This window comes from Doryrhamphus excisus, linkage group LG3 (assembly GCF_037039965.1).
Source record: "Doryrhamphus excisus strain RoL-2023G ecotype Guam linkage group LG3, RoL_Dexc_Guam_v1.1, whole genome shotgun sequence".
Lineage (NCBI taxonomy): Eukaryota > Metazoa > Chordata > Actinopteri > Syngnathiformes > Syngnathidae > Doryrhamphus > Doryrhamphus excisus.
Genome location: NC_136359.1, coordinates 16,924,415 through 16,949,333, shown reverse-complemented (window position 1 = coordinate 16,949,333; position 24,919 = coordinate 16,924,415). Strand labels below are relative to the sequence as shown.

General features: G+C 41.5%; 1 protein-coding gene across 1 annotated transcript; it reads left to right on the top strand.

Annotated features, from left to right (window-relative positions):
* The first annotated feature begins 641 nt into the window (after positions 1-641).
* Positions 642-24,245, top strand: LOC131128650 (dynein axonemal heavy chain 10-like). The gene is given in 75 exon segments (XM_078789775.1): positions 642-739; positions 819-921; positions 1,003-1,118; positions 1,226-1,436; positions 1,989-2,377; positions 2,459-2,649; positions 2,709-2,907; positions 2,987-3,181; positions 3,296-3,466; positions 3,962-4,138; positions 4,257-4,409; positions 4,504-4,673; positions 4,756-4,907; positions 4,989-5,153; positions 5,233-5,440; positions 5,524-5,680; positions 5,764-6,240; positions 6,320-6,478; positions 6,554-6,670; positions 6,751-6,853; positions 6,934-7,112; positions 7,195-7,406; positions 7,757-7,913; positions 7,997-8,230; positions 8,315-8,437; positions 8,512-8,745; positions 8,857-9,080; positions 9,153-9,422; positions 9,513-9,696; positions 9,767-9,901; positions 10,012-10,164; positions 10,257-10,445; positions 10,532-10,678; positions 11,195-11,386; positions 11,516-11,634; positions 11,728-11,886; positions 12,011-12,146; positions 12,261-12,383; positions 12,968-13,099; positions 13,180-13,402; positions 14,036-14,155; positions 14,424-14,569; positions 14,646-14,798; positions 14,873-15,133; positions 15,223-15,395; positions 15,484-15,577; positions 15,928-16,095; positions 16,184-16,372; positions 16,530-16,701; positions 16,785-16,988; positions 17,075-17,155; positions 17,447-17,644; positions 17,718-17,879; positions 17,969-18,143; positions 18,242-18,662; positions 18,746-18,963; positions 19,047-19,268; positions 19,406-19,553; positions 19,648-19,927; positions 20,016-20,245; positions 20,321-20,594; positions 20,669-20,773; positions 20,864-21,018; positions 21,104-21,258; positions 21,349-21,529; positions 21,681-21,881; positions 21,986-22,195; positions 22,270-22,365; positions 22,441-22,612; positions 22,696-22,827; positions 22,903-23,114; positions 23,195-23,362; positions 23,438-23,618; positions 23,700-23,845; positions 23,927-24,245. Coding segments are annotated over 75 exon segments (13,584 nt in total). The 5' UTR covers positions 642-643; the 3' UTR covers positions 24,074-24,245.
* Positions 24,246-24,919: the final 674 nt, after the last annotated feature.

Here is a 24,919-nt window from a genome sequence, read left to right as displayed (position 1 = left end):
TTGTTGCTTTTGCGTCTGCCTGCAAGTTAACTTTCAGAGTGAATTCAGATGTTTGCTGGCTTTGTGGTTCACATTTAATCACATTTAAGTTCAGATTTACAAATCGGTCAAATTTGAGAATATAGGGTTATTTTTTTTTACCACAATAAGAGCAGCGAGCGGCCGTTCCCTCCATGGTCTGTAAGCAGGAAGTCCCTCAGTTTGTTGGTTTCCAAGGCGACGTGCAAATGGAACCCCGTCCTTGTAACATCCTTCGAAAAGGAACAAAACTGACACTTGGGACAAGTTTTAAATGCGGACATATTAATTAACAGCTATGGCCCACGATGATTTACGCGTGGAATGGATACGGCAGCAAGTGCGTGTGTGTTTGAATTTAGGAGACGACAAATATTTCGACGAGCTTCTACGTCAGAAAGATGGAGAAGAGGAGGAAAAACTTTTGAGCTATTTGGATGATGTCTCTGAAGAAAACGCCACTTCTTGTCTTATGTTTATGAAAAGTGTCCGAGAGGAGGAGACTGATTTTCCACTTGGTGAGTCGAGTGCTTAATTTTTGTATTTTATTTTGAATGTTTGCTACACTAAAAACGGAAAAGTCAATTCCCCAATGTTATATTGGCTTGATGAATTAACACCAGAAATGAGCAGCTCCAGTGACTCCATGGATCATGAAGAGTTTTCGGAGACCCAAACAGGAAGAAACATACGTTCCAAAGTAGAACAAACGTTTAGTCAGGTGAGAATAAGTTTTAATCATTTCCTATCCATGGGTTAATGGAGCATTAGCGTTAATCGAGTACATTGTGTGCTTTCAGAACGTTCAACTAGTCTATCGGACTGAGCTTCACATGGCAATAAACAGAGTCCCAAAAGGATTTGTCAAATCTCGAGTCTTATATTTCCTTAGGAACACAAAGAGTAAGCTCAATAGTAACATCATGCCAAACTTCAAAATGCAAAAAAAATGAATTGTTATACTGTCTGTGTGTGTTTTTTTAGAGACCGTTGCAGAACCACTGGACATGGCTGAGGCCAATAGATTGATGCCCAGGTTATTGGAAACTGGTCTGCATAATGGACACAATCTGCAAATCCTGCAGAAAAAACTGGTGCATGTGAGTGACCCTTACAGCTACTGTAACACCATGTCATCATGTCACCATGTTGTAACAGACCAGCCAAGAGAATATGCACTTAAGGTTGTCATTATGTCTCTTTTTAGATCTATATCCCATTAATTACTGCTCATCAGATGAAGAAAACAAATGCACACAATCAGGCTGAAGCAGCTTCTCCTTGTGACAAGTCGAGTGGTCGTATAGAAACTCCAACCAAGCCAAGTGACCAAGCACCCATTCGGAATGAGTTACTCAACAGCACACACAAGTTTTTGGGAGTGGTCAACTCAACTATTCAACAGCTTAAAGCTCAAGGTTTGTATACAACCCATTTTAACCCGTGACATACAGTGTTCTGAAGTTTATGTAGGGTCACCTTGGACATGAATATCATACTTGTATGGAAGTTTGAATGATTTCCCCATGATTATTTTCAGAGTCACAATGTTTAAATAATATCTATATTGATAAAATGCAAAAACCCCCAGAAACATATGCCTCAAATTTGTATTTGACATTATGAAGAAATCAACAAATTATAGTCAGAACTGTCAACAATAGAGAAAAGAGACATATTTGTCTTAGCTTTTTCTGTGGAAAAGATTCCTTGTTGATGGATGATGGCATATTACATATGGATGATGCCATGACAAGACTAATACATTGTACATGGAATACATGGAATAGTGATTTTTTTGCACTTTTATCTATTTCTGCGTAATTTAATGTAATGTAATGTAATGTTCTTCACCCCGTGTTATGTATTTTTTTTGCATAATCTTAGCAATGAACTAAACAATCAAAATATAACCTCATCTTTACTGTAATTCATCCTGTCTGCTTTGATTAACAACCTTTTAATTGCAGATGACATTGCACTGCACATCCCTGAACTAGACCTGGAGCCAGAAGTTAGTGACCTGCTAAACGATACGGAGTTGGTAGAGAAACTGGAGCAGTGTGTGATGAACTGGCAAACTCAAATTACTGTTATTATGGAGGAGCAGGATAGCAAAAAGCCACAGACACCCAGTCCAATGGCGGAGATTGTTTTTTGGCAGGAGCGTGCTTCCATCCTGAGTGCTTTGAGAACGAAGCTTAATCAGCCAGTGGCAAAGAAGATTTTGCTGGTACTGACCAAAGCTCATGCAGTTGTGATTCCCTTAATGGAAGCTACAGTTGCTAAACTTGTTAAATACTGTTTGGAAGCAGATGAAAATGTACGCTTCCTGAAAACACTGGAAAGACATTTCAAGGTGAGCTAAGTTTGATCCAAATTGTTCTTTGTCAAGTAAACACTTAACCCTACCACCCTTGTCTACTCTTGTCTGATACAGAATTTGGCTACAGGAGCTAACTTTGGTGTGATTCTGGAGACCATCCCACCTCTGATGAACAGCCTACAAGTTGTGTGGTTAATCTCCTGCCACTATAACAGGAATGAACGCATGGTTCCTCTAATGGAGCGCATTGTCTGGCAACTGACTGAGCGCGTGGCTCAAGTCATTGATCTCCAAGTGCTCTTCAAGTATGTGGCTTTTAGATTAAATGTCTAATGTTGTGTCTAACTGATTGTGTCCTGGACAGGGACCAGAGAGATGTTGCCAAAACCAAGGTGAATGAGGCCAAGCAAGTTCTGGAATTATGGAAGTCCACCTACTTTGAAGTGCGTTCTGAAATTGAAGAAGGAGACACTCGAAAATGCTGGGAGTTTGATCGTAAAAAATTATTTGAGAAAACAGATTACATGGCCTCTATATGCCAGGACTTGCACTATGTTTTGCAGGTCAGCAATTGCACTCTTTAATACTTTGTTACCTGTTACTTCCAGTGATTGTGTGATGTTGTTTTATTTGTTTGTTCAGAATTTGGAAGAGTTTTACAACATTTTCAGCCCAGAGTTAAAAAGTGTGACCTTGGACCCCAAACGTTTTGATGAAATGCTGACCAACGTGGACAAACTGATCTTACCTTTTGAGGCAGCCAACTTTGATCCTTTTGATAGCTGCAAGATGAGCAGCTGGAAAATCGTCATGCAAAACTTCAATAGTAGTGTTTATGTGAGTTCAGACATCCGACTACAATTTGATTCATCAGCAGGCTTCCGTCATCAAGTAGAATGTAATATCAACAGCGCTGTTCATGGACTGTAGCTTTTATTTATGTCTGTTCAGGCTATTGAGCGAGGGGTCATCACCTTCATTGATCAGTCCTTCAAGACACTGCGCTCTTCTACTGCTGCCTTTGAAATGCTGCTGAAATACAAAGACATTCGTTCCAGACCAGCCATCAATAATCACTTGATGAAAAAGACTAATGATGTTCTGGCTCAGTATTGCAAAGAGGTTCGTAAAAGCGCACGGTTTTGCATGTATTCAGTAACAATGTTTAAGGCATGAATAAAAATGAGTTTTAAGATAGTTCATAATTTATTTTTGTTTTTCAGTATACTGAAGTACTTTGGTTTTCATCATTAATTAGTTCCATAAGGTCTGTTGAAAACACATAAACTCATAAAGCTCTAATTTCACTGGGCCAATGCCCTGCACCATGGCAACGGCGCACCAACGGGGTGTGGTCATCTCACTTTGCAAATTTTGTGAGCAGCGCAGTCTGGCGCAGCACAACACACCCACACCTCCATCCCTCACACCGGTGCAAGTGGCAAAGAGGGAGAAGAAAAGGCGTGAGAGGGTTTAACATAGCCGAGTGTAATCATGTTTGTTACACATATTGTATGACAAGTGAGAGTGTTTTTTTCATCATAATTTTCATCAATAATCGCATCAGACAATAACCAAGGTTTTACTGTCACTTACATCTTTGTGTCTGTGTCCTAGGTGGATAGTCTAAATGAAATATTCAAGCAAAAGAAAGACAAGCCACAAATAAATAAGAATGAGCCCCCTGTGGCAGGAACCATCAGGTGGACACAATTCCTTTTTCAACGCCTAAAGGTTGGCATGCTTCCTCTCCTCACAATGCCTGATTTACTGCAGAGTGAAATGGGCAGAGTGGTGAGTTACTACTGTTTATTTGGGTAAATGTACAGGTTCATGTTGAAGATTATTTGACACACAAACTGTTTAGAACTGTTATTTGATATCTTGGGTGCCTGTCATGAATTTTGCTTAGGCAAAGAACAAGTACTTGGAAATGGCAAAAGAGATGAGCAACTATGGCATTAGGAAGTATAAGTCGTGGATGTCTGATACCGAACGCAACTTGCCATTGTTACTGAGGAAACCCATCTTGGTCATTATTTCGAAGGAAAACCAAACGCAGCTGGTATGTATCATTCCTATCAACAGGATAGGGAAAATAATCAAATTTCTTGTGTTTGGTCTTTTCTTGGGTTTATTTAGAATGTTGTCATTCTAAGGTTGCCCCAGCCAGGCCTGAAGTAGACTCCCAAAGGGATCGACGATACAGTGTCAACTTTCCACCAGAGATCATGACAATAATTTGTGAGACAAAACAATTGATATCAATGTCCTTTTCCGTGCCTGAGGTTGCTCGAAATGTAACTCTACAAGAGCCTAACTTTATAAGGTAGTAATACTTATAACGTACAAGATACTAACTTTGTATCAACCACAAAAACGGTCCCCTCTGCATTTCACATTGGATTTAGGTACACCGATGATCTCCACAAGCTTGTCAACCGCTACAACTCTGCAGTCAGTACTCTTAATGATGCAAAGATCACCATGCTGTCACAAAACATCCAAAAAGTTGAAACTGTCTTATTTCTTGGATGTAAAAGACTTAGCTGGAACTCCTTAGGTATGGTGTTAAAATGTGGCTGTGATGTAATTATGTGTATTATCGGTGGGAGGATAATAATGTCTGTACGTTTGAATTTAGCCATTGGAGAGTTCATCAATGATGGCAATCAGGAGCTCTCAAAATTTGAATCAACTGTCAATCAAATACAGAACAAAGAGACCGATATTGAAACCAAGTTGAAATCAATACTGATGGCAGATCTCCTGAGATGCCCAGCTCCAGATAAGAAAGATTTTTTACCAAGTAAATTAATAAAACATATGTCCAAAACATATGAAATAGCAGACATTGCAGTGATTATTTTGATCTGTATATTTTTCAGGTATCAGGGAGTTTTATGAATGCATTGACCAAGAGCGAGTCAAGACGGTACATTTGTTGAGATGCAAGTATGCTGACATTGGACCAGTCATTACTAAGGTGGAGCATTTGATCATGGAAACAAACACTGGCAAATCCCACATTATGTCATCTTATTACACATACTGGGAACACAGGGTGCATGATGCCCTTGTAAACATGGTGTTGAGGTAATATATTGGAAGCTGTAACTTGTATTGTGTTGAACATACTACATAGTGTGACATTTGGCTTTGTTGACTATCACATGTAGGAACATCAAGGCCTTCAATGCTGTCCTGATGGGGAGTGCCCCTCTCTTCCGTATTGATGCCATCCTTTCTGCACCTAAGATTTTGCTGCAGCCCAAAACAAACGAGATATATCAGCTGCTCCTGCAATGTATCAAAGATTGTGTCGACAGCACCAAAGTAGGGTCCTTATTTCCTCTTCAGGCTAAAGTATTAATAATAGTTATACATATGACATATACACATCCATATTTGTGTTTCAGGAATTTCTACGTTGGATGAACGGGACCTGCATTGAGTGCCCTCCACAACATGTGGATGGTGATGTTTCGATGACATTTAGCTTCTATGATGAAGTTTGTCAAAATCCCCAGGTTAACGACAGTGCTCTTGCTGTGTCCCAGAACATCCAGCAGTTGCTGGTTTCCGTAGACCAGTATGTTAACCACTGGCAACAGTATCAGTCTCTTTGGGAAAGGGATTGTGCCACAGTCTGTGAAAAGTTTGCGGCTAAAAACCCATCATGCACCATGTATGATAAAAAGCTCCAATTCTATTCTCATATAAGTCAAAAAGTGGTAATGGAGCCTCCATTTAAGAATGTACACATCATGCAACTGAACCTGGAGCCACTGGGCCGCACTGTGCACGAGATGGCAGAGTCTTGGATTCATTCGCTGGGTAGTTTGCTCCACATATCAGCAAAAGAGGAGCTCTTAAACTTGAAAGATGAACTTATGGTAATTCTTCACCAAAGTTGCCCTATACATTTTATTTCGACCTCCACCAATCATGTGTATTCCACTGTGTATTCAACAGCTCCTCTCCGAGAAGCTTCAACAGAATCCTGACACGTTTGACAACTTGAAGAATGTCCTTGGCACCATCTCACATATTAGAGACATGTCACTAAATGTGCAGTTGAGCATCGCAGATATTGAGGAAAGATACAGAACTTTGGAGATGTACAAAGTGGAGGTGCTGCGGTATTTTAAATTACACATTTGGTCCATATTTTTTCTTGCACTCTTGAACTGGATTAATTATGTGTAGGTTGACAAAGATGAACTTGGGCTAAAGGAAAATATCAGGCAAATCTGGAGTGACCTGTTTGCCAAATCCAGACAAGTGCATCAACGTTTGACAGATGTCAAGATATCATTTAAAGAGGTCACATCCAAATCGCTCTTAATTATTGAGCTAATAGACATTTACAGTTGCGATTTATCTTCTCTCTGTTCCACACAAAGACTACCAAAAGGTTGACTGAAGACTTTCAGGAGGAATTGTCCATCTTTGTCGAAAGCTTTAACATGCATGGTCCCGGAGCAGTGGGAGATGATTTAGATCAAGGTTTTTGTTGATTTTACGTAATTATATTGAGTATTATTCAATAAGGTTAGTGTGATCGCTGTATTTTTATTTCTTTGCAGGACTATCAATAATGGAATCATATGAAGCAGAGCTTGCCAAGATGGTGGCGGGACGGCAGGAGTTAGTTAATGCAGAGAAGCTGTTGGATCTACCTGTCACCGTGTACCCTGAAATTGTCAGCATTCAAAAGGACATGAATGGCTTCCAGAAGATTTATGATATATATCGAAATCAAAAGGTCAGTTTTTCTTCGGCAAGAACAGGTGAACATACTGGGACACACCAGACTATATTCAGTAGCTTCTGATTTTGTCTATCAGGCTGCAAAGAACGTGTGGTCTCAGACCCTGTGGGTGGACTTAGATATTAACATGCTTCAGGAAGGTGTTGAAGATTTTGTCAAAGATTTGAGGAAGCTCCCCAAAGACGTGCGCGCTCTGCCTGTGGCCTGTTTTGTGGAAGGCAGAATGAAGGAATTCAGAGATTCTCTTCCACTTCTGCTGGACCTAAAGAATGAAGCCCTCAGAGAAAGGTAAGTGTATAAACCCAAAACGTACCCAGTCCATATGATATTAACACTTTGAAAGGAAGGGCCATGGATGGCTTCTTTATCAGTGTGATTAGGGTCAGTCAGTTTTATTATATTGAAAAGATAATATACAGTTACAAATCCCATAGTTTTTGCATGTATATGTTGTTTATTCTGAGCAACAACCCGTCCCACTTTGTTCGATAGTTCTTGAATGCACCATTGTGTGTGTGCTAACTTTCTCCAGGCTATATTGTATTTTTGTTGTTTTTTTGCACCTGATATTTTATTTGTATACTATTTTTTTGTACTAAATTCCGAAACATGACAAATTCCAATATTTCTTGCAACAGACACTGGAAGGAATTAATGAAAAGGACTGGCACTGCCTTTGATATGAACCCAAGCAGCTTCACTCTGGAGAACATGTTTGCAATGGAGCTTCATAAGTATGCTGATGTCATTGGTGATATTGTTACTTCAGCTGTAAAAGAGCTTGGTATTGAAAAAGTAAGTTCCCCTCAATGATGTTCCCAAGCTGCCGTAATTAAGATTGTCTAAGTATTGTCTGTATTTCTGTATGTGTTTCTCAGAGTGTGAAGGAGGTGGTGGAGACATGGGAAAACATGAAATTCATTGTACAGCCCTACAGTAAAGTGTCCCAGCAAGACTGTTTTGTTTTGGGTGCAGTGGATGAGATCCTGGTGTGTGTGGACAATGATGCCATGAATTTGCAGAGTATGGCGGGGAGTCGTTTTGTTGGACCTTTCTTAAACACCGTTCAACAATGGGAGAAAGACCTGTCCCTTATCAGTGAGACCATAGAGGTCAATCTTAGTGGTCAAATCTACGGTCAACTCTTTGAATTTTAAAATCCAAAAATAATTTTAAAAAAATCTCATTTTGTGCAGGTTTGGTTGCTGGTACAACGGAAATGGATGTACCTGGAGAGCATCTTCATTGGTGGAGATATTTCCTCTCAGCTGCCAGAGGAAGCGAAGAAATTTGACAACATTGACAAAAGGTTTAAAGATGTGAGTGTTCTTCTATCATTCACAGAATTCAGAAGAGAAATGTAAATCATGTAATATAATTGTTTTTTATGTAGATAATGAATGATGCACAGACCAACCCAAACATTAAGCGCTGTTGCCTGGTTCCAAACCGGCTGATAGACCTGCAGACCTTGAGCGAGAACCTAGAAAAGTGCCAGAAGAGTCTCAATGACTACCTAGATTCTAAGCGGCATGCTTTCCCTCGCTTCTTCTTCATCTCTGATGATGAACTACTCAGCATTTTGGGGAGTAGTCACCACGATTGTGTGCAGGAGCATATGATAAAGGTGAGAGTAGAAACATAGTGTCTTTCAATGCGATACTAAACACATCCAGCAGCTGTTTGTAAGGTTTGTGAAGTAACTGGGTTCCACATTATTCCCACCTTGTTTCACTAGATGTATGACAACATCGCATCTCTGCGGTTTGATGCGGAAAGCAGTGGGGAGACATCAGCTGGAGCCATGGTGTCAGCTGAGGGTGAGGTGATGGAGTTTAAAAAACCTGTCCCAATCAAAGGAAGGGTAGAGGAATGGATGACAGTGGTCTTACAAGAGATGAGGAGAACTAATCGGCTCATCACTAAGGAAGCCATCTTTCGCTACTGTGAGGACAGAGGCAGGTGTGTGTACATTGTGAGCAAGATTTCTCTGTAAAGAAAATCATATTCACATTGAGTCTCTTTGCATCTCAGGGTGGATTGGATGTTGCTATTCCAAGGTATGGTTGTACTGGCAACAAATCAAGTGTGGTGGACATGGGAAGTAGAGGATGTCTTTAGCAACTTGAAGAAAGGAGCTAAGCATGCTCTGAAGAACTATGCCACGAAAATGCACCAGCAGATTGATGAGTTGGTCACACGTATAATGCAACCCATGAAAAAAAACGACAGACGAAAGATTAACACCGTCCTTATCATTGATGTTCATGCAAGAGACATTGTAGACAGCTTTGTATTGAACAGGTACAACTTCTATGATGAAGCGCAAATATCAACCATTATACCTTGTAACTTTTGTGGAAGGTGAACTTGTTTCTCATTATTTTGCTCCAGTATAACAGATGCAAAAGAATTTGAGTGGGAAAGCCAACTGAGATTCTACTGGGTGCAGGAAGAAGACAATCTAGCTGTGCGTCAGTGCAGTGCAGTTTTTTCTTATGGCTATGAATACATGGGCTTGAACGGTCGATTGGTTATAACCCCTCTCACAGACCGTATCTACCTCACAATCACACAGGTTTGTGAACACTTAGCGATTTGTTTTTACACACAGACTCACAGTTGTTGATGGAGGTATGTATTTGAAGGCCCTCTCCATGTTCCTGGGTGGAGCACCTGCTGGACCCGCTGGTACTGGAAAGACAGAGTCCACCAAAGATCTGGCCAAGGCTTTGGGTCTGCTCTGTGTGGTTACTAACTGTGGTGAAGGCATGGACTACATGGTGAGAAGATTACATGAGTCAATTGAATCTTATTATATTCCAAATAATGTCCCCACTTGCATAACAAAACCATTTTTGTCAGTTTTGAGTGTCTCTACCTCCATTTGCAGGCTGTGGGGAAGATCCTCTCTGGCTTGGCCCAGTGTGGAGCCTGGGGCTGCTTTGATGAATTCAACCGCATTGATGCCTCAGTCCTTTCAGTTATCTCCTCTCAAATCCAAACTATCCGCAATGCACTCATTTTGCATCTTAAAATATTTAATGTACGTCTCAAAGGATACAACATCACACTTAATTTTTATGTGACAGTATTGTTCCTTTATACTTCCGCTAACCACATCCTCGTCCGCATCAGTTTGAAGGTCATGAGATTACCCTGGACAGCCGAATTGGCATCTTCATCACCATGAACCCAGGCTATGCAGGGCGTACAGAGCTGCCCGAATCAGTCAAAGCTCTGTTCAGGCCTGTTGTGGTGATTGTGCCTGACTTGCAGCAGATTTGTGAGATCATGCTCTTCTCAGAGGGCTTCCTATTGGCCAAGGTGAGTTGAAATGAACACTAAAGTGCAAATGTTTCCTGACATGTTTGACTCTTATTAAGGACTTCTCACTGGTCTTGTTTTTTCAGGCCCTTGCAAAGAAGATGACAGTCCTCTATAAGTTGGCAAGAGAGCAGTTGTCCAAGCAGTCTCATTATGACTTTGGCCTCCGAGCTCTGAAGTCTGTCTTAGTGATGGCAGGAGAACTCAAAAGGGGCTCACCACACCTCCATGAGGTATAGTGCTTATTTGTTTACAATGAAAGACAACAAGTAAGGCTCAATTTACAAACAATTTGGATATTATATCATTTGAAGTGTACGAACTTGCTTTACATTGTAATATTCTCTTTGCTATTGAATCAGTTGCAATTCAACAGATTACAAGGAATAACTCCCTTTACCTATCACTGATTCCACTTGTGTCAGTAGTTTTGTCTGGTGAACACAAAGCTTGATTTAAAGGGGACAGATTATGCACATTTTATAAATTGTTCACACTTTTAAATTTTTAAACTTTTTAGATCTTCTAGAATTTGCACCTATTCCAGCTGTATTTCTTTGCATTTGGTGCTTCCTGTGAAAATTAATTTATTCCACCCACGGCCCGCCCCCAGGTACGCCCACTTCGCTGTGGTTGGTCAGACTCCCAAGTGCTCACGAGGACTTCCGGATAGCTTCCGAACCCAACTTTATGAGACTTGATAAATGGTATAGGAGTTGCTGCTAATTTATTGTTTTCTTTTACTGCAGGATGTGGTGTTGATGCGAGCCCTGAGGGACATGAACCTTCCAAAGTTTGTGTTTGAGGATGTGCCTCTGTTCCTCGGGCTGATCTCAGACCTGTTTCCTGGGCTGGAATGCCATCGTATCCGCCATGCTGACTTCAACGATGCCGTCGAAGAGACCTTGGAAAATAACAACTATGTTTTGCTGCCCATCCAGGTGTGTCATGTGATCTTAATTCTCATGTAAATCCATATCAATGAGATTTTGTGTGTATCCACTTTATGCATCTTAGCTAAAGATACACTCGCTAACCCTGTACACGCTTAATGTTGTCCGTCATTTAAGGTGGATAAAGTGGTGCAAATGTATGAAACAATGATGACCCGGCACACAACTATGATAGTCGGCCCAACAGGTGGAGGGAAATCTGTAGTAATCAGCACATTATGTCAAGCTCAAACCAAGTCAGTGTCAATTTTGATAAACATCAACATCAAACTGCTGTCCGGGTCCTTTGTGGCATAATAAAAGTTACTGTAATTGCATCTCATCCCCAGATTGGGATTGCAAACCAAATTATATCCCCTCAACCCCAAAGCTGTGAGTGTCATAGAACTCTATGGTATTCTGGATCCTGACACTCGAGACTGGACTGATGGAGTCTTATCCAACATCTTCCGTGACATAAACAAGCCTACTGAAAAAAAAGAAAGGAGGTAAGATAGAAATGTGATAGAAAGGATCACATGAGGATATACCAGGTGAAGGACATGTCTTTAATGTGTCAAAGGAAATGATTCTGATTTTGTGTACAATCAGCATATGAACTTGAACTTGCAGGTATATCCTGTTCGATGGTGACGTGGACGCCTTGTGGGTTGAAAACATGAACTCCGTAATGGATGACAACAAACTCCTTACTCTGGCTAATGGAGAACGAATCCGCTTACAGAATCACTGTGCCCTGCTGTTTGAGGTCTGTATGACCTACAAGTGGTATTGATCTACTGATCTAATACTGGGCTACTGGGCTACTGATAAAAATGTACCTGATCAAAATGCACATTATATACATTTTTTGTGACTGCAGGTTGGAGATCTGCAGTATGCTTCGCCTGCTACTGTCTCTCGCTGTGGAATGGTTTATGTGGATCCCAAAAACCTGCGATACACCCCATATTGGCAGAAATGGTTGAAAAACAGATCTGCCAAGGTATGACCAAGAGCATCATTATTTTATTCAAACTGTATTCACATTAGTAATATTTTTTTACGATATATACCGGTATAGATTCCAATGATTAGAAAATGACTTACACCGGTATAAATGACAAATGTAAACAAGAGTTCGATGACTGTACGCCGCGGTGCATATATAAGATGAATCAAATGCTGTCATCGTCAGGAGAAGGAAAGTTAATGTGGGGAAGTATTTACTCGGCGGACCTTCCCACCTAAACAGGTTAAAATGGCAATAAATGCCAGCGAAAGTTGGCTGAATCACCTCTTACAGAGCGTGAATGGAAGCTGGCAGGGGTTATCTTAGTTTAGCACACCAATAAATTGTATGTGTGCGTGCATGACTCTGACTCGATGATATATTATATAGTATATATTTTCACCACATTGTGTGTTTAAGGCTGTGTTAAAGGAACGTTTTACAATGTCCGATGAAGACGTGCAGATTCAGAGTGAAAAGATATGAGAAGCGCGTTTGTTTTGAACACAGCTCGTCTTACCCATAAATACACATTCTCCACACACACTTTCTGTGATACTTGTTTGTTATTTTTACAGGAACAAAAAGAACTGGACAGACTCTTTGACAAATATGTGCACAGCTCAGTAGACATGATTGTGGAAGGTATTGTAGATGGGAAACAGGGCCAGAAACTGAAGACTGTTGTCCCTCAGACAGATTTAAATATGGTAGGGTCATCACATATATTTTCCTGATACTCTTGGTGCAAAAGTCATGGAGGAATGACTGAATGTGTTCTTATGTTTAGGTGTCTCAGCTGTGCATGACCCTTGATGCCCTCCTTGATACTGAAACTGAGAACTACAATGCTGCAGTCTTGGAGTGTTACTTCCTGGAAGCTCTGTACTTCTCTCTAGGCGCCACGTTGCTGGATGATGGCAGGGACAAATTTGATGAGTTCATCAAAAAACTTTCTGGCTTACTCACTTTGAGTGATGACAAGACACTAGCTGGCCCCGGTGAGATCCCAGGTAAAACACCAAATTAGTATTATGCTTGCGTACACTGGCCAGCGTAGACATGTGCACTGTTGCAGTTGATTTGATTTTGGAGGACCGAATGGCACATAGTAGCGCGCCACCAATCCCATACTTCTGTGGCACTCTCCAAAGTTTGCCGCAAGGGACACGGTCGAATTCCAAGTCCACAAAGCACATGCAGGCTGGTTGGCCAAAGTCCCATGCATTCTCACAAGGGTGTAGAGCTGGTCCAATGTTCTGCGACCGGGATGAAAACCTGTTGAAGCTCTTGTAGCCAGGGTTTGACCAGTGGTCCCACATCCAGGCAAGGTGCGGTCTCTCCTCTTGCTTTTCTTCATATGGGACTTCTGAATCACTCTTGGTCTGGCCCGTCACCAAGAACCCCTTTTCCTTGGGAGACCCTACCAGGGGTATATAGCCCCAGACAACATAGCTCCGAGGATCACTCAGGCACTCAAACTCCTCCACCATGGTAAGGTGGTGATTCACAGAGGGTTAATACATAAGACGGTTTTTGTCTAAATTATTAAATGAAATATATTTTGAAGCCTTTTTAAAATTGTAAATATGGATTATTAATTAATTGTTCTGGTAAGTGTGTAATTTTTTTTATTGTTCATACAGGATATCTGCCCACGCTCTTTGATTTCCATTTTGATGGAACACAGCAGAAATGGCTTCCTTGGAGTCATCTAGTCACTACATACACCCACAACACAGAAGTGAAGTTCACTGATATTCTTGGTAACGAACCATTATGTTGTAATTAACTAAAAACTAACAGCAATTGCTGAAACATTGATAATTTTGCTTCTTCTTACTACTCTATTCTATGATTAATGTTGAATTGTGGAATTGTGAATTGTGTAAAAATGTTATATTCCTCAAATCACCTTGTTGAGCATGTCCGAAACATATAAAATGATTACCATTGCCATTTTATATCTGTCTAAATAGTTTTCACCAAGTTGCTTCCTCCATATTTGATCCACATGTTCCTTCTTTGCTTTAGTCCCAACTGTGGACACTACAAGAACCAATTGGATCCTGGAAAAGATGGTGAAAACAAAGAGGTCTGTGCTATTAGTCGGAGACCCAGGAACCTCCAAAACAGCTACCATTCATAACTTTCTAAAGCATCAAAGTGCAGATACAAGTGTAAGTTAACTATTCATTCAAGCTTAAAGTACAATTGTTACTTCATTGAATATTTATTAATCTTCTCTGCCACCAGATTACTTTGACCATCAACCTTTCATCCAGAACAACATCAATGGACCTCCAGAGAAACCTGGAGGCCAATGTCGAGAAAAGGACGAAAGAGATCTATGGTCCTCCAATGGGCAAGAGACTGCTGGTCTTTATAGATGACATGAATATGCCAAAGGTACCACCAGTATAGTCAGACCATACTTCTTCACCATAAAGCTGACATATGACTGCACTGTGATCCTTATACAGGTGGATAGCTATGGCACACAGCAGCCTATTGCACTGTTGAAGCTCTTACTGGACAGAGGAGGTATTTATGACCGTGGGAAGGAGCTCACCTACAAAACCCTCAAGGACCTTGGCTTCATTGCTGCCATGGGGAAGGCAGGCGGTGGAAGGAACGAGGTGGATACCCGCTTTGTTTCGCTCTTCAATGTCTTCAGCATCCCTTTCCCTGCTGTTGAGTCTCTCCAACTAATCTATAGTTCTATTATCAAAGGTCACACCAGAGTGAGTGGCATAATTTCATAATTGCTACAATGGTCTCGATCCACATTATTGCTCATGCATGATATAATAAATTTGATTGAATGTTTTAGCACTTTGAGGATGTGGTGCAGAAGGTTTGTGATAAAGTCACTTTCTGCACACTGGAACTATACAACAGCCTTGTCAAAGATCTCCCACCTACTCCAGCCAAGTTCCACTATATCTTCAACTTGCGAGACCTATCAAGGGTCTACAATGGACTGACCCTTACTGAGCCTGAGAGGTCTGATCAAGGCAGTTAACTAGCTTGATAGTTGTTATTTAATGATGCGTGTTTCTAACATTTGCTTTACCACGTTTCAACAAAACAGGTTTTCAACAGTTTCTACATTTGTGCGAGTTTGGAGAAATGAATGTCTGAGGATATTCCACGATCGACTCATTGATGAGAAAGACAAGTACTTGGTACATGTCACTTTATAATAATATATTTTTTATATTCACCACAATAGTAAACTGATGACGGAAGATGGTTATTTTGTGACTGGTGAACGTCATTGTAGTGTCTAACCAGTCACAGCAGTACCCTGACTAATCTTAGATATACTGGGGTTGAACTCCTCAGGCATACTTGTAGACCTTATGCAGGGTTAGTAGATGCATGACAATGGCCGTCATTGGGTGAATTGTGTAGGCAGTTTCTGAATGAGGAAGGCATGAATGCCACTGACTGGCTCCCATAGTTCTCGTATAAATACATTTATGTTGTGCAGGTTTTCATCAAACCAATGCCATAACTTTTCCTTTATTTACAGGTTCAGAGCCTTATAAAGAACTTAGTTGAAGAGCATTTCAAGGCAAACATGGAGGATGCTATGAGAGATCCGATTCTTTTTGGAGACTACAGGACAGCCCTGAGTGAAACTCAACCAAGAGTCTATGAGGACCTGCAGGACTATGAAGCTTCTAAAGCCCTGTTTCAGGTATCATGATGTTATTGTTACTTTAGCTTTCTTTTTGCTTAAACATTGGATAGAAGTTGATTTTGCATATTATTTTTGCATTCTGCAGGAGATTTTAGAAGAATACAATGATAGGAAGTCAAGGATGAATCTTGTCTTGTTCGATGATGCGTTGGAACATCTGACCCGTGTGCACCGTATCATCCGCATTGATCGTGGTCATGCTCTGCTTGTGGGAGTCGGGGGCTCAGGCAAGCAGTCCATCACCAAGCTGGCTGCCTTCACTGCTGACTGTGAGGTTGTAAAACAAACATTTGTTTAATATTTGAAATTACTGTAAATTCTGTTGACTTCCAACTTTTGAATGGCTGCCTGAGGAGCTATTTGAAATGTTACCTTGTAAGTACATTATGTGATGATTTAAATGCAGTAAATTGTCATGATTGATTCCCCAGGTGTTTGAGATAACATTGAGCAGAGGATATTGCGAGTCAAGCTTTCGTGAAGACTTGAAAACGTTATATTTGAAGCTCGGCATTGAAAACAAGAAGACAGTGTTTCTCTTCACTGATGCTCATGTTGCTGAAGAAGGTTTTTTGGAACTCATCAATAACATGCTTACGTCAGGTTGGACATTAGTCTTCATATCAGGAAATGTAGTTTTCTTAAGAACAAATGGACTGTGTTGGTTTTGTTGATGTTTTTAATAGGCATTGTTCCTGCCTTGTTTCCTGACGATGAAAAAGAGTCTGTCCTCAATCAGCTTCGTGATGAGGCCCTCAAAAACGGAGCAGGTCCTTCTAAAGACAGTGTGTGGCAGTATTTTGTCAGTAAAAGTGCGAGCAACCTGCACATTGTATTAGGCATGTCTCCTGTGGGAGACACCCTGAGGACACGCTGCAGAAACTTTCCAGGTAAAATCAACCAAAATATGATTTATCTTGTTTAGAATATGACATTGTTGATCAGAACGGGCCAGCCACTTCTCATTTTTTTGCAGGACTGATGAACAACACTGTCATAGACTGGTTCTTGCCGTGGCCTCCACAGGCGCTACTTGCTGTAGCTGAGTCTTTCCTTGGTTTGTATAAAACACATTTAAAGTCCTTTGGTAATTGTAATTGAACCCACAAAATGAATACTATGCCAGTTGGTTCTGAAGATCCATGTGTTTTTGTTCATTTTTTCCCAGTTGTTAATCTTTGTAACCTTGAACACAATGGAGAACACAATTTGCTTCTGTTATTATAATGTATATTGAGCTATTCATAATAGAATGAGTTTTGGCGACTGTCTGATTACTTGCCTTGATGCTTATTTTGTTGCTTATCCCTGATTTTCATGTTATGCTCTGCTTTTGTCAATTCTGCAGGTGAAAGTGAAATGATCCCTAAGGAACACGCTCATGCTGTTATAGAGCATGTCTGCATGGTCCATAAGTCTGTTGGAGAGTACAGTATCCTGTTCCTGCAAAAACTTCGACGTTCAAACTATGTCACCCCAAAGAACTACTTGGATTTCATCAGCACATACTCTAGCCTCCTGCAGGAAAAGGACCAGTATATTCTGGGTAAGAGGGTGGGAACTCATTGAACTCATAAGTTCCAGTGGGACGTGACAACATGTTTGTTTGTGTGTTCCAGCACAGTGCAAGCGCCTCGAGGGGGGGTTGGATAAACTGAAGGAAGCCAGTGTGCAGCTGGATGAGCTGAACATCAAACTGGCAGAGCAGAAGGTGGTCCTCGCTGAAAAGTCCTCAGCCTGTGAGACCATGCTGGTGGAGATTGCCTCCAACACCACTGTCGGTCAGTGAAAGCATGCATACCTTCATATCTTCATGGCTGAGAAAAAAATGGTTGGAAATCTTCAACAAAATACAAACTCTTCCTTTTAGCTGAGGAGAAAAAGACTTTGGCAGAAGACAAAGCCAAAGACATTGAGGAGCAAAACAAAGTCATCTCTGTTGAGAAGTTAGAAGCAGAATCGTCCCTTGCTGAAGCTCTGCCAGCATTAGAAGCAGCTCGTATTGCCTTGCAGGACCTTGATAAATCTGACGTTACTGAGATCCGGTAAACTTTCTCTCTGACTTTGTGGTTTACAGGCTGTTCTAAAGTATGATGATGAATGGCACTAATTATCGACGTTTTCCTGATGCTCCTTTGTGCAGATCTTTTGCAAAGCCACCCAAGCAAGTGCAGGTGGTGTGTGAGTGTATCCTCGTGCTGTGTAAAAAAAAGGAAATCAACTGGCAAGCCGCGAAAGGGATGATGTCAGATCCTGGCTTCTTGCGTTCACTCATGGAAATGGACTGTGATGCTATAGGTTCCCAACAGGTCAAGACTGTCAAAGGTAGGTAGACTTCATGATCATTTGGACATTTATGGTAAATAACAATAGCAATAATATTATGCTCCCTGCTACAGTGACTTCAATGAGAGCTCTGTTTCATAGGCTTCCTGAAGAACCTTTCGACGACCCTCGAGGAGATGCAGTCCATCAGCAAGGCCGGCTCAGGAATGTTCAAATTTGTGGAGGCTGTCGTAGGTTACTGTGAGGTTGCCAAGGAGATAAACCCCAAAAGAGAAAAAGTAATTCAAAACTAGCGAAGCGAGTTCAAGTGTTTTCTAAGAGGAATACAGTATGAAAAACAACTTGTGACCTATATTTACAGGTGGCACGTCTTGAAAGGAACTTCTTTCAGAGTAAGAGGGAGCTGGAGCTCATTCAAACTGAGCTTAATGACATTCAGAGAGAGCTGAAGGCTCTGGGAGACAAATATCAAACTGCTATTGCGGAGAAACAGAAACTTCAAGAGGAGGCTGAACTCATGGAGAGGAGGTTGATAGCTGCTGACAAACTTATTTCTGGTCTGAGCTCTGAGAATGTGAGGTGAGATGTCAACTAAAAGTGTCAACTTTTCGCCATGCATATTTATTTATTCATATACTGCTTTTTGTGGTTGCTCTTTTCAGGTGGACAGAAGACTTAGAAGAGCTGAAGCAGCGCCGTGTGTGTCTCCTGGGTGACTGTCTGATCTCTTCAGCCTTCCTGAGCTATGAGGGAGCCTTCAGCTGGGATTTCAGGAATGAGATGGTATACAAAACATGGGTGGCTGATGTGCAGGAAAGAGGCATTCCCTTGAGTGAGCCTTTTAAAGTGGACAACCTGTTAACAGATGAGGTGGAAATCATCAGGTAAGAAAGAGTAAAGCACTAAAATGAATGTAATTTGGAATTTTCATACTATTCATTTTGTTCTGTCTTCCTTTTGGCTGGACATCACTCTGACCACAAAGAAAACTATCTTTTGTCTTATAAACCTTGGGTTACAGGTGGGGGTCAGAGGGCTTGCCACCAGATGAGCTGTCAGTGCAGAATGGAATCCTCACAACCAGAGGCAGTCGTTTCCCCATGTGTATTGATCCTCAACAACAAGCCCTCAACTGGGTTAAAAAAAAAGAGGCACGCAATAACCTGAAGGTACAGTGTTATACTCTTCTGTTGTGCAATGCTGCCCCACATAGCAGCCCCAGAATTGGAGAAAGCAGCAGTCTAGATGTACTTTTGTCCACAGATCTCATCCTTCAATGATCCAGACTTCTTGAAACAACTGGAGATGGCCATTAAATATGGCTTCCCCTTCCTTTTCCAAGATGTAGATGAGTACATTGATCCTGTCATTGACAACGTCCTGGAGAAAAATTTGAAAGGAGCTGAAGGCAGGCAGGTCATAATGTTGGGTGACAAAGAGGTGGACTATGATCCTAACTTTAGGCTTTACCTCAACACAAAACTGGGAAACCCCAAATTTTCTCCATCTGTGTTTGGAAAATCCATGGTTATTAATTACACTGGTGAGATCATTTAGTTTGACCAATACTATTTTTGTGTGTAATGTGTCCTCTGCTAACACGGTGTCTTATCCATATGTGTTACATGTAGTGACCCTAAAGGGTCTGGAGGACCAGTTGCTCAGTGTTATAATGGGCTTTGAGAAGAAGGAACTAGAGGAGCAGCGTGAGTTTTTGATCCAAGAGACAAGTGATAATAAAAAGCTGCTGAAGAACCTTGGTGACACACTGCTCAGAGAGCTGGCCACATCCACAGGCAACATGTTGGATAACACTGAGCTGGTCTCCACGTTGGAGGAAACAAAGTCCAAATCTAGTGAGGTTAGTCAAACGCCAAGAAGAGCACTCTTGACTGTCATCACGTTGGTCATCATATTTGACATTTTTCATCATCAGGTGTTTGAGAAACTTAAGTTGGCTGTAACTACGTCAGTGGATATCGACGTGCTCAGAAACGGGTACCGGCCAGTGGCCAAGCGTGGGGCTATTTTGTTCTTTGCACTGACAGAAATGGCTCTGGTTAACAGCATGTACCAGTATTCTCTCGCCTCATATCTGGAGGTGTTTGACTTTTCCCTACGCAAGTCTGAGCCTGATTCTTTCCTACCAAAAAGACTGAGTAACATCGTGAACAGCCTGACATACAACGTTTACAATTACGGTTGTACAGGTGGGGCACATCTACTGTAACAACTTTACAATGTCCATTCTATTTAGTATACTGATGGAGATGTTTATTCACAGGTCTGTTTGAAAAACACAAACTTCTCTTCTCCTTCAACATGACTATCAAGATTGAGCAGGCGGAAGATCGTGTTCCTCAGGAGGAGTTCGAGTTTTTCATCAAAGGTGAAATACTGTACATAATGAAACCTCTCCTGAGAGTTCCACTCTGTCACAGTAAGCTCATAGCAAGTTTTTTCATTTCTTGTGAAAAAGGTAATCTGTCACTTGAAAAGACCTCACGCCAAAAGACTTGTAATTGGCTTCCTGATGCTGCCTGGGAAGATGTAGTAAAACTGTCAGAGCTTTTTCCTGAGCTGTTTGGCTCGTTACCTGATGATGTTTGCCGAAACTCCCCAGAGTGGCAGTCAGTACGTAGTGGTTACTTAATTATTACAAGCACCTCCCACGTTTACTTAATCAACTGAGTTTGAATGTCCTTGTTTGTTTCCACAGTGGTATGACCTGGATGCACCAGAACAGTCTGCACTGCCAATGAAATATGACGAGAAGCTGACCTCCTTTCAGAAGCTACTCCTGCTGCGCTGTTTCCGTGTTGATAGAGTCTACAGAGCTATCACTGACTATGTCACTATCACCTTGGGCGAGAGGTGATGCTTGTTTGCTTTAATTTATTCAATAAATTTACAATATTATATGGGGAAGCTTGCCTTGATACAAACCATTTTTTATCTTGACAGATTTGTTCAACCTCCTGTGATCAGTTTTAATGGAATTTATGAGCAGAGTACCCCGTTCTCTCCTATTGTCTTCATCCTGAGCCCTGGCTCTGACCCCGGCAGTGACCTCATGAAACTGGCAGAAAGGACTGGCTTTGGGGGCAAGTTCAAGTTCCTTGCAATGGGCCAAGGCCAGGAAAAGGTACAAAGAATTTTGTTTTTATATTGAACTTGGAAACTAGTAGTTGGGTCTTTTTGGCATCGACTCCCACTTGGGAGTACCAGGTGCAGTAATTTTGGGGAGTGAAATACTGATCAGTTGTTGTTTACCGACTTTCTTTCCCCTTCTCAAGGTTGCGCTACACTTGCTGGAGGTGGCAGCAGCCCGTGGTCAGTGGTTGATGCTACAGAACTGCCACCTGCTGGTAAAGTGGCTGAAAGATTTGGAGAAATGCTTGGAGATGATCACCAAACCCCACCCTCACTTTCGCCTGTGGATCACAACCAACCCTATCGATGACTTTCCAATAGGCATCCTTCAAAAGTCTCTCAAGGTGGGATGTCAGCCCTGACATTATATATTCATACTTGTTTACTTCTTAACAGATGGTTATACTATGCTATGCTAGTAAATTCCGCACGTTTCCATGTACTGCAGGTTGTCACTGAGCCTCCAAATGGTCTGAAGCTCAACATGCGAGCAACCTACTCTAAAATATCCAGTGACACCATGACCGGATGCCCGCACTCAGCCTTCCGCAGCCTGGTGTATGTGCTGGCTTTCTTCCATGCCGTGGTGCAAGAGCGCCGCAAGTATGGCAAAATTGGCTGGAATGTCCCCTACGACTTCAGCGAATCGGACTTCTTGGCAAGTGGCACATTTGGGTCTACAAAAATGGGCTACAGTGAGTCTTACCTCAGTGTTGTAACTGTGCTGGACAGGTATGTTTGGAGATTTTGAACACCTACCTGACCAAAGCTCACATACAACGAGAGAGCAACATCCCCTGGGGGAGTATTAAATACCTTATAGGCGAGGTAAGCTGTATGTGATGTAAATATGTCGTAACATCCTTCCTGCTGTATACTTCAAATATGTACAATGTTTCACAGGTGATGTATGGAGGACGAGTCATAGATAGCTTTGACCGCAGGATCCTGACTGTCTACATGGACGAGTATTTTGGAGACTTCCTTTTTTACGACTTTTGCCGCTTTCACTTCTTCAAAAACAACGACGTAGACTACAAGGTTCCTCCAAATGGAACCAGGACAGTATATATTGGTCTGTTTTGTTTGCATCACTCAAAATTGCTTTCTTTTTTAATAGTTCAAGAGTCATTATTGACAACATGTGATTGGTTACAGATGAGATTGAGTCCCTGCCATTAGCAAACACACCTGAGGTGATGGGCCTTCATTCCAATGCAGAGATAGGATACTACACGCAGGCAGCTAAAGACATGTGGTTGCATCTAATTGACCTGCAGCCTCAGACTGGTACGACGGTTCTCATCTTGCATTTCTTTCAGTTGTATTTTCACTTTCACTTTTCATCCGCTTTTTGTGCTTCAGGTGAGTCTGGTGGAAGCATCAGCAGGGATGATTACATCACTCAGGTGGCCCAGGACATTGAGAACAAGCTGCCTGCATTATTTGACTTGGACGTTATCCGCAAGCAGTTTGGCAATGAAGTCTCCCCTACGTCAGTGGTGCTGCTTCAAGAACTGGAGCGCTTCAACAAGCTGGTGGTCCGCATGAAGCGATCTCTGGCCGAGCTACAGAGGGTGAGAAGGAGGGGCACACAGCTGTTGTGTAGTTTTGTGTTTCTCACAGGCTTACTTTGGGACTGATTGTCTGTGTCTAGGCTTTGGCTGGCGAGGTGGGCATGAGCAGTGAGCTGGATGAAGTTGCTCGAGCCCTTTTCAATGGTCAGATTCCTGCTATTTGGAAGAAGTTGGCACCTGACACGCTGAAGTCCCTGGGTAACTGGATGATTCATTTCAAGAGGCGATTTGAGCAGTATAGGTTCTGGGTGAGTAAGGATTTTCATGCAGTAATGTGCATTCAGGTGCAAAGTAGAATCACTTGAAGTCGTGTTTATCAAAAGGTGAATGATGCAGAGCCAAAGGTCATGTGGCTATCGGGACTCCACATACCAGAATCCTACTTGACAGCTCTGGTCCAAGCTGCATGCAGACAAAATGGCTGGCCTCTTGATCTTTCCACACTTTACACTGAGGTGACTCGGTATCGTGACGACGATGAAGTCAGTGATAGACCTTCACAGGGTAAGGAACAGACATGCTTTGGACTGAAGTGTCACTGGTGTTAACTTACAGAGGCTGGTTCATACGAGTCATTTCTTGCAGGCTGTTTTGTGTCTGGTTTGTACCTGGAGGGAGCTGATTGGGACATGGAGATGGGCTGTCTGGTGAAGAGTAAACCTAAAGTACTGGAGGTTCAGCTGCCCATTCTCAGAGTCATCCCCATCGAGACCTGCCGGCTTAGGTTGCAGGTGTGGGTCTCACAATGCATTGTCATGTATTTTAATATTTTACTACCTGTTTGTGCCATTGTTTGTGTTTGCTCTCCTTAGAAAACACTGCGGACCCCAGTCTACACCACATTTTTACGGAGGAATGCCATGGGTGTGGGTTTGGTTTTTGAGGCTGACCTGTTTACTTCAGAGCACCTCTCCCACTGGGTGCTTCAGGGCGTCTGTTTATCCCTGAATAGTGGCTAAAGACATTATCACTGAGCAATATTTATTTAGTACTCCTTTACATTACTCCTTGTGGTGGAATTGGAACTGGACTGTCCCTGACAACTTCCAGGAGTTAAAGAAACAGGATGATTTCCAATTTCTGAGAGAAAGCTTTACACCTATGCAACATACTTTGCACCTGCACAGTATAATGACATCTAATGCAAAAAAAAAAACTTGTGCTGTCAAACGATTAAAACATCTATTCAAGTTAATCACATGTCTACTTTGGGATTGGTCATGATTAATCACCTCTGGCTTAATTAAGTAGACTCCTGGCTGCTGCTGTCATATTTCGATCACTATCAGTGCCTATTCCTATCCCCTATTTCTTAGTAACATCAAGAAATTGACGAGCACACGCTTCGGTGAAATGAAAAACTGCACTTTACCATATTTTTAGTAATGACACAATGGAACACGTCATGAAAGGTGGTTTAAATTTATTGTTTTCTTAGAAGCCTCCAAAATCAATACATTACTGGTGCAATATAAATAATTAATATAATATGTATAAATATAAATATATATTGTCTATAAAGAGAGAGCTATAGATATCTGTTTATAGACAATATATATTTATATATAAAAGTATATTTATATCTACAGTTACACCTAAAGTTATTCAACCGTCATTGTAAATTATTTTCTGTGTGTAAATTTTAAACATTTACAGTGTTTTGCAATAAACCAACTAAACAAACACAATAGCACAACAAATAATATTGTATCACAAACGGTCGCTATGGTACAAGAAAGGCAACCGACGCATTCCGCCCACTAGATGGCAGTCAATTGCTACAAATTCCGAAGCGCGGTTATCTT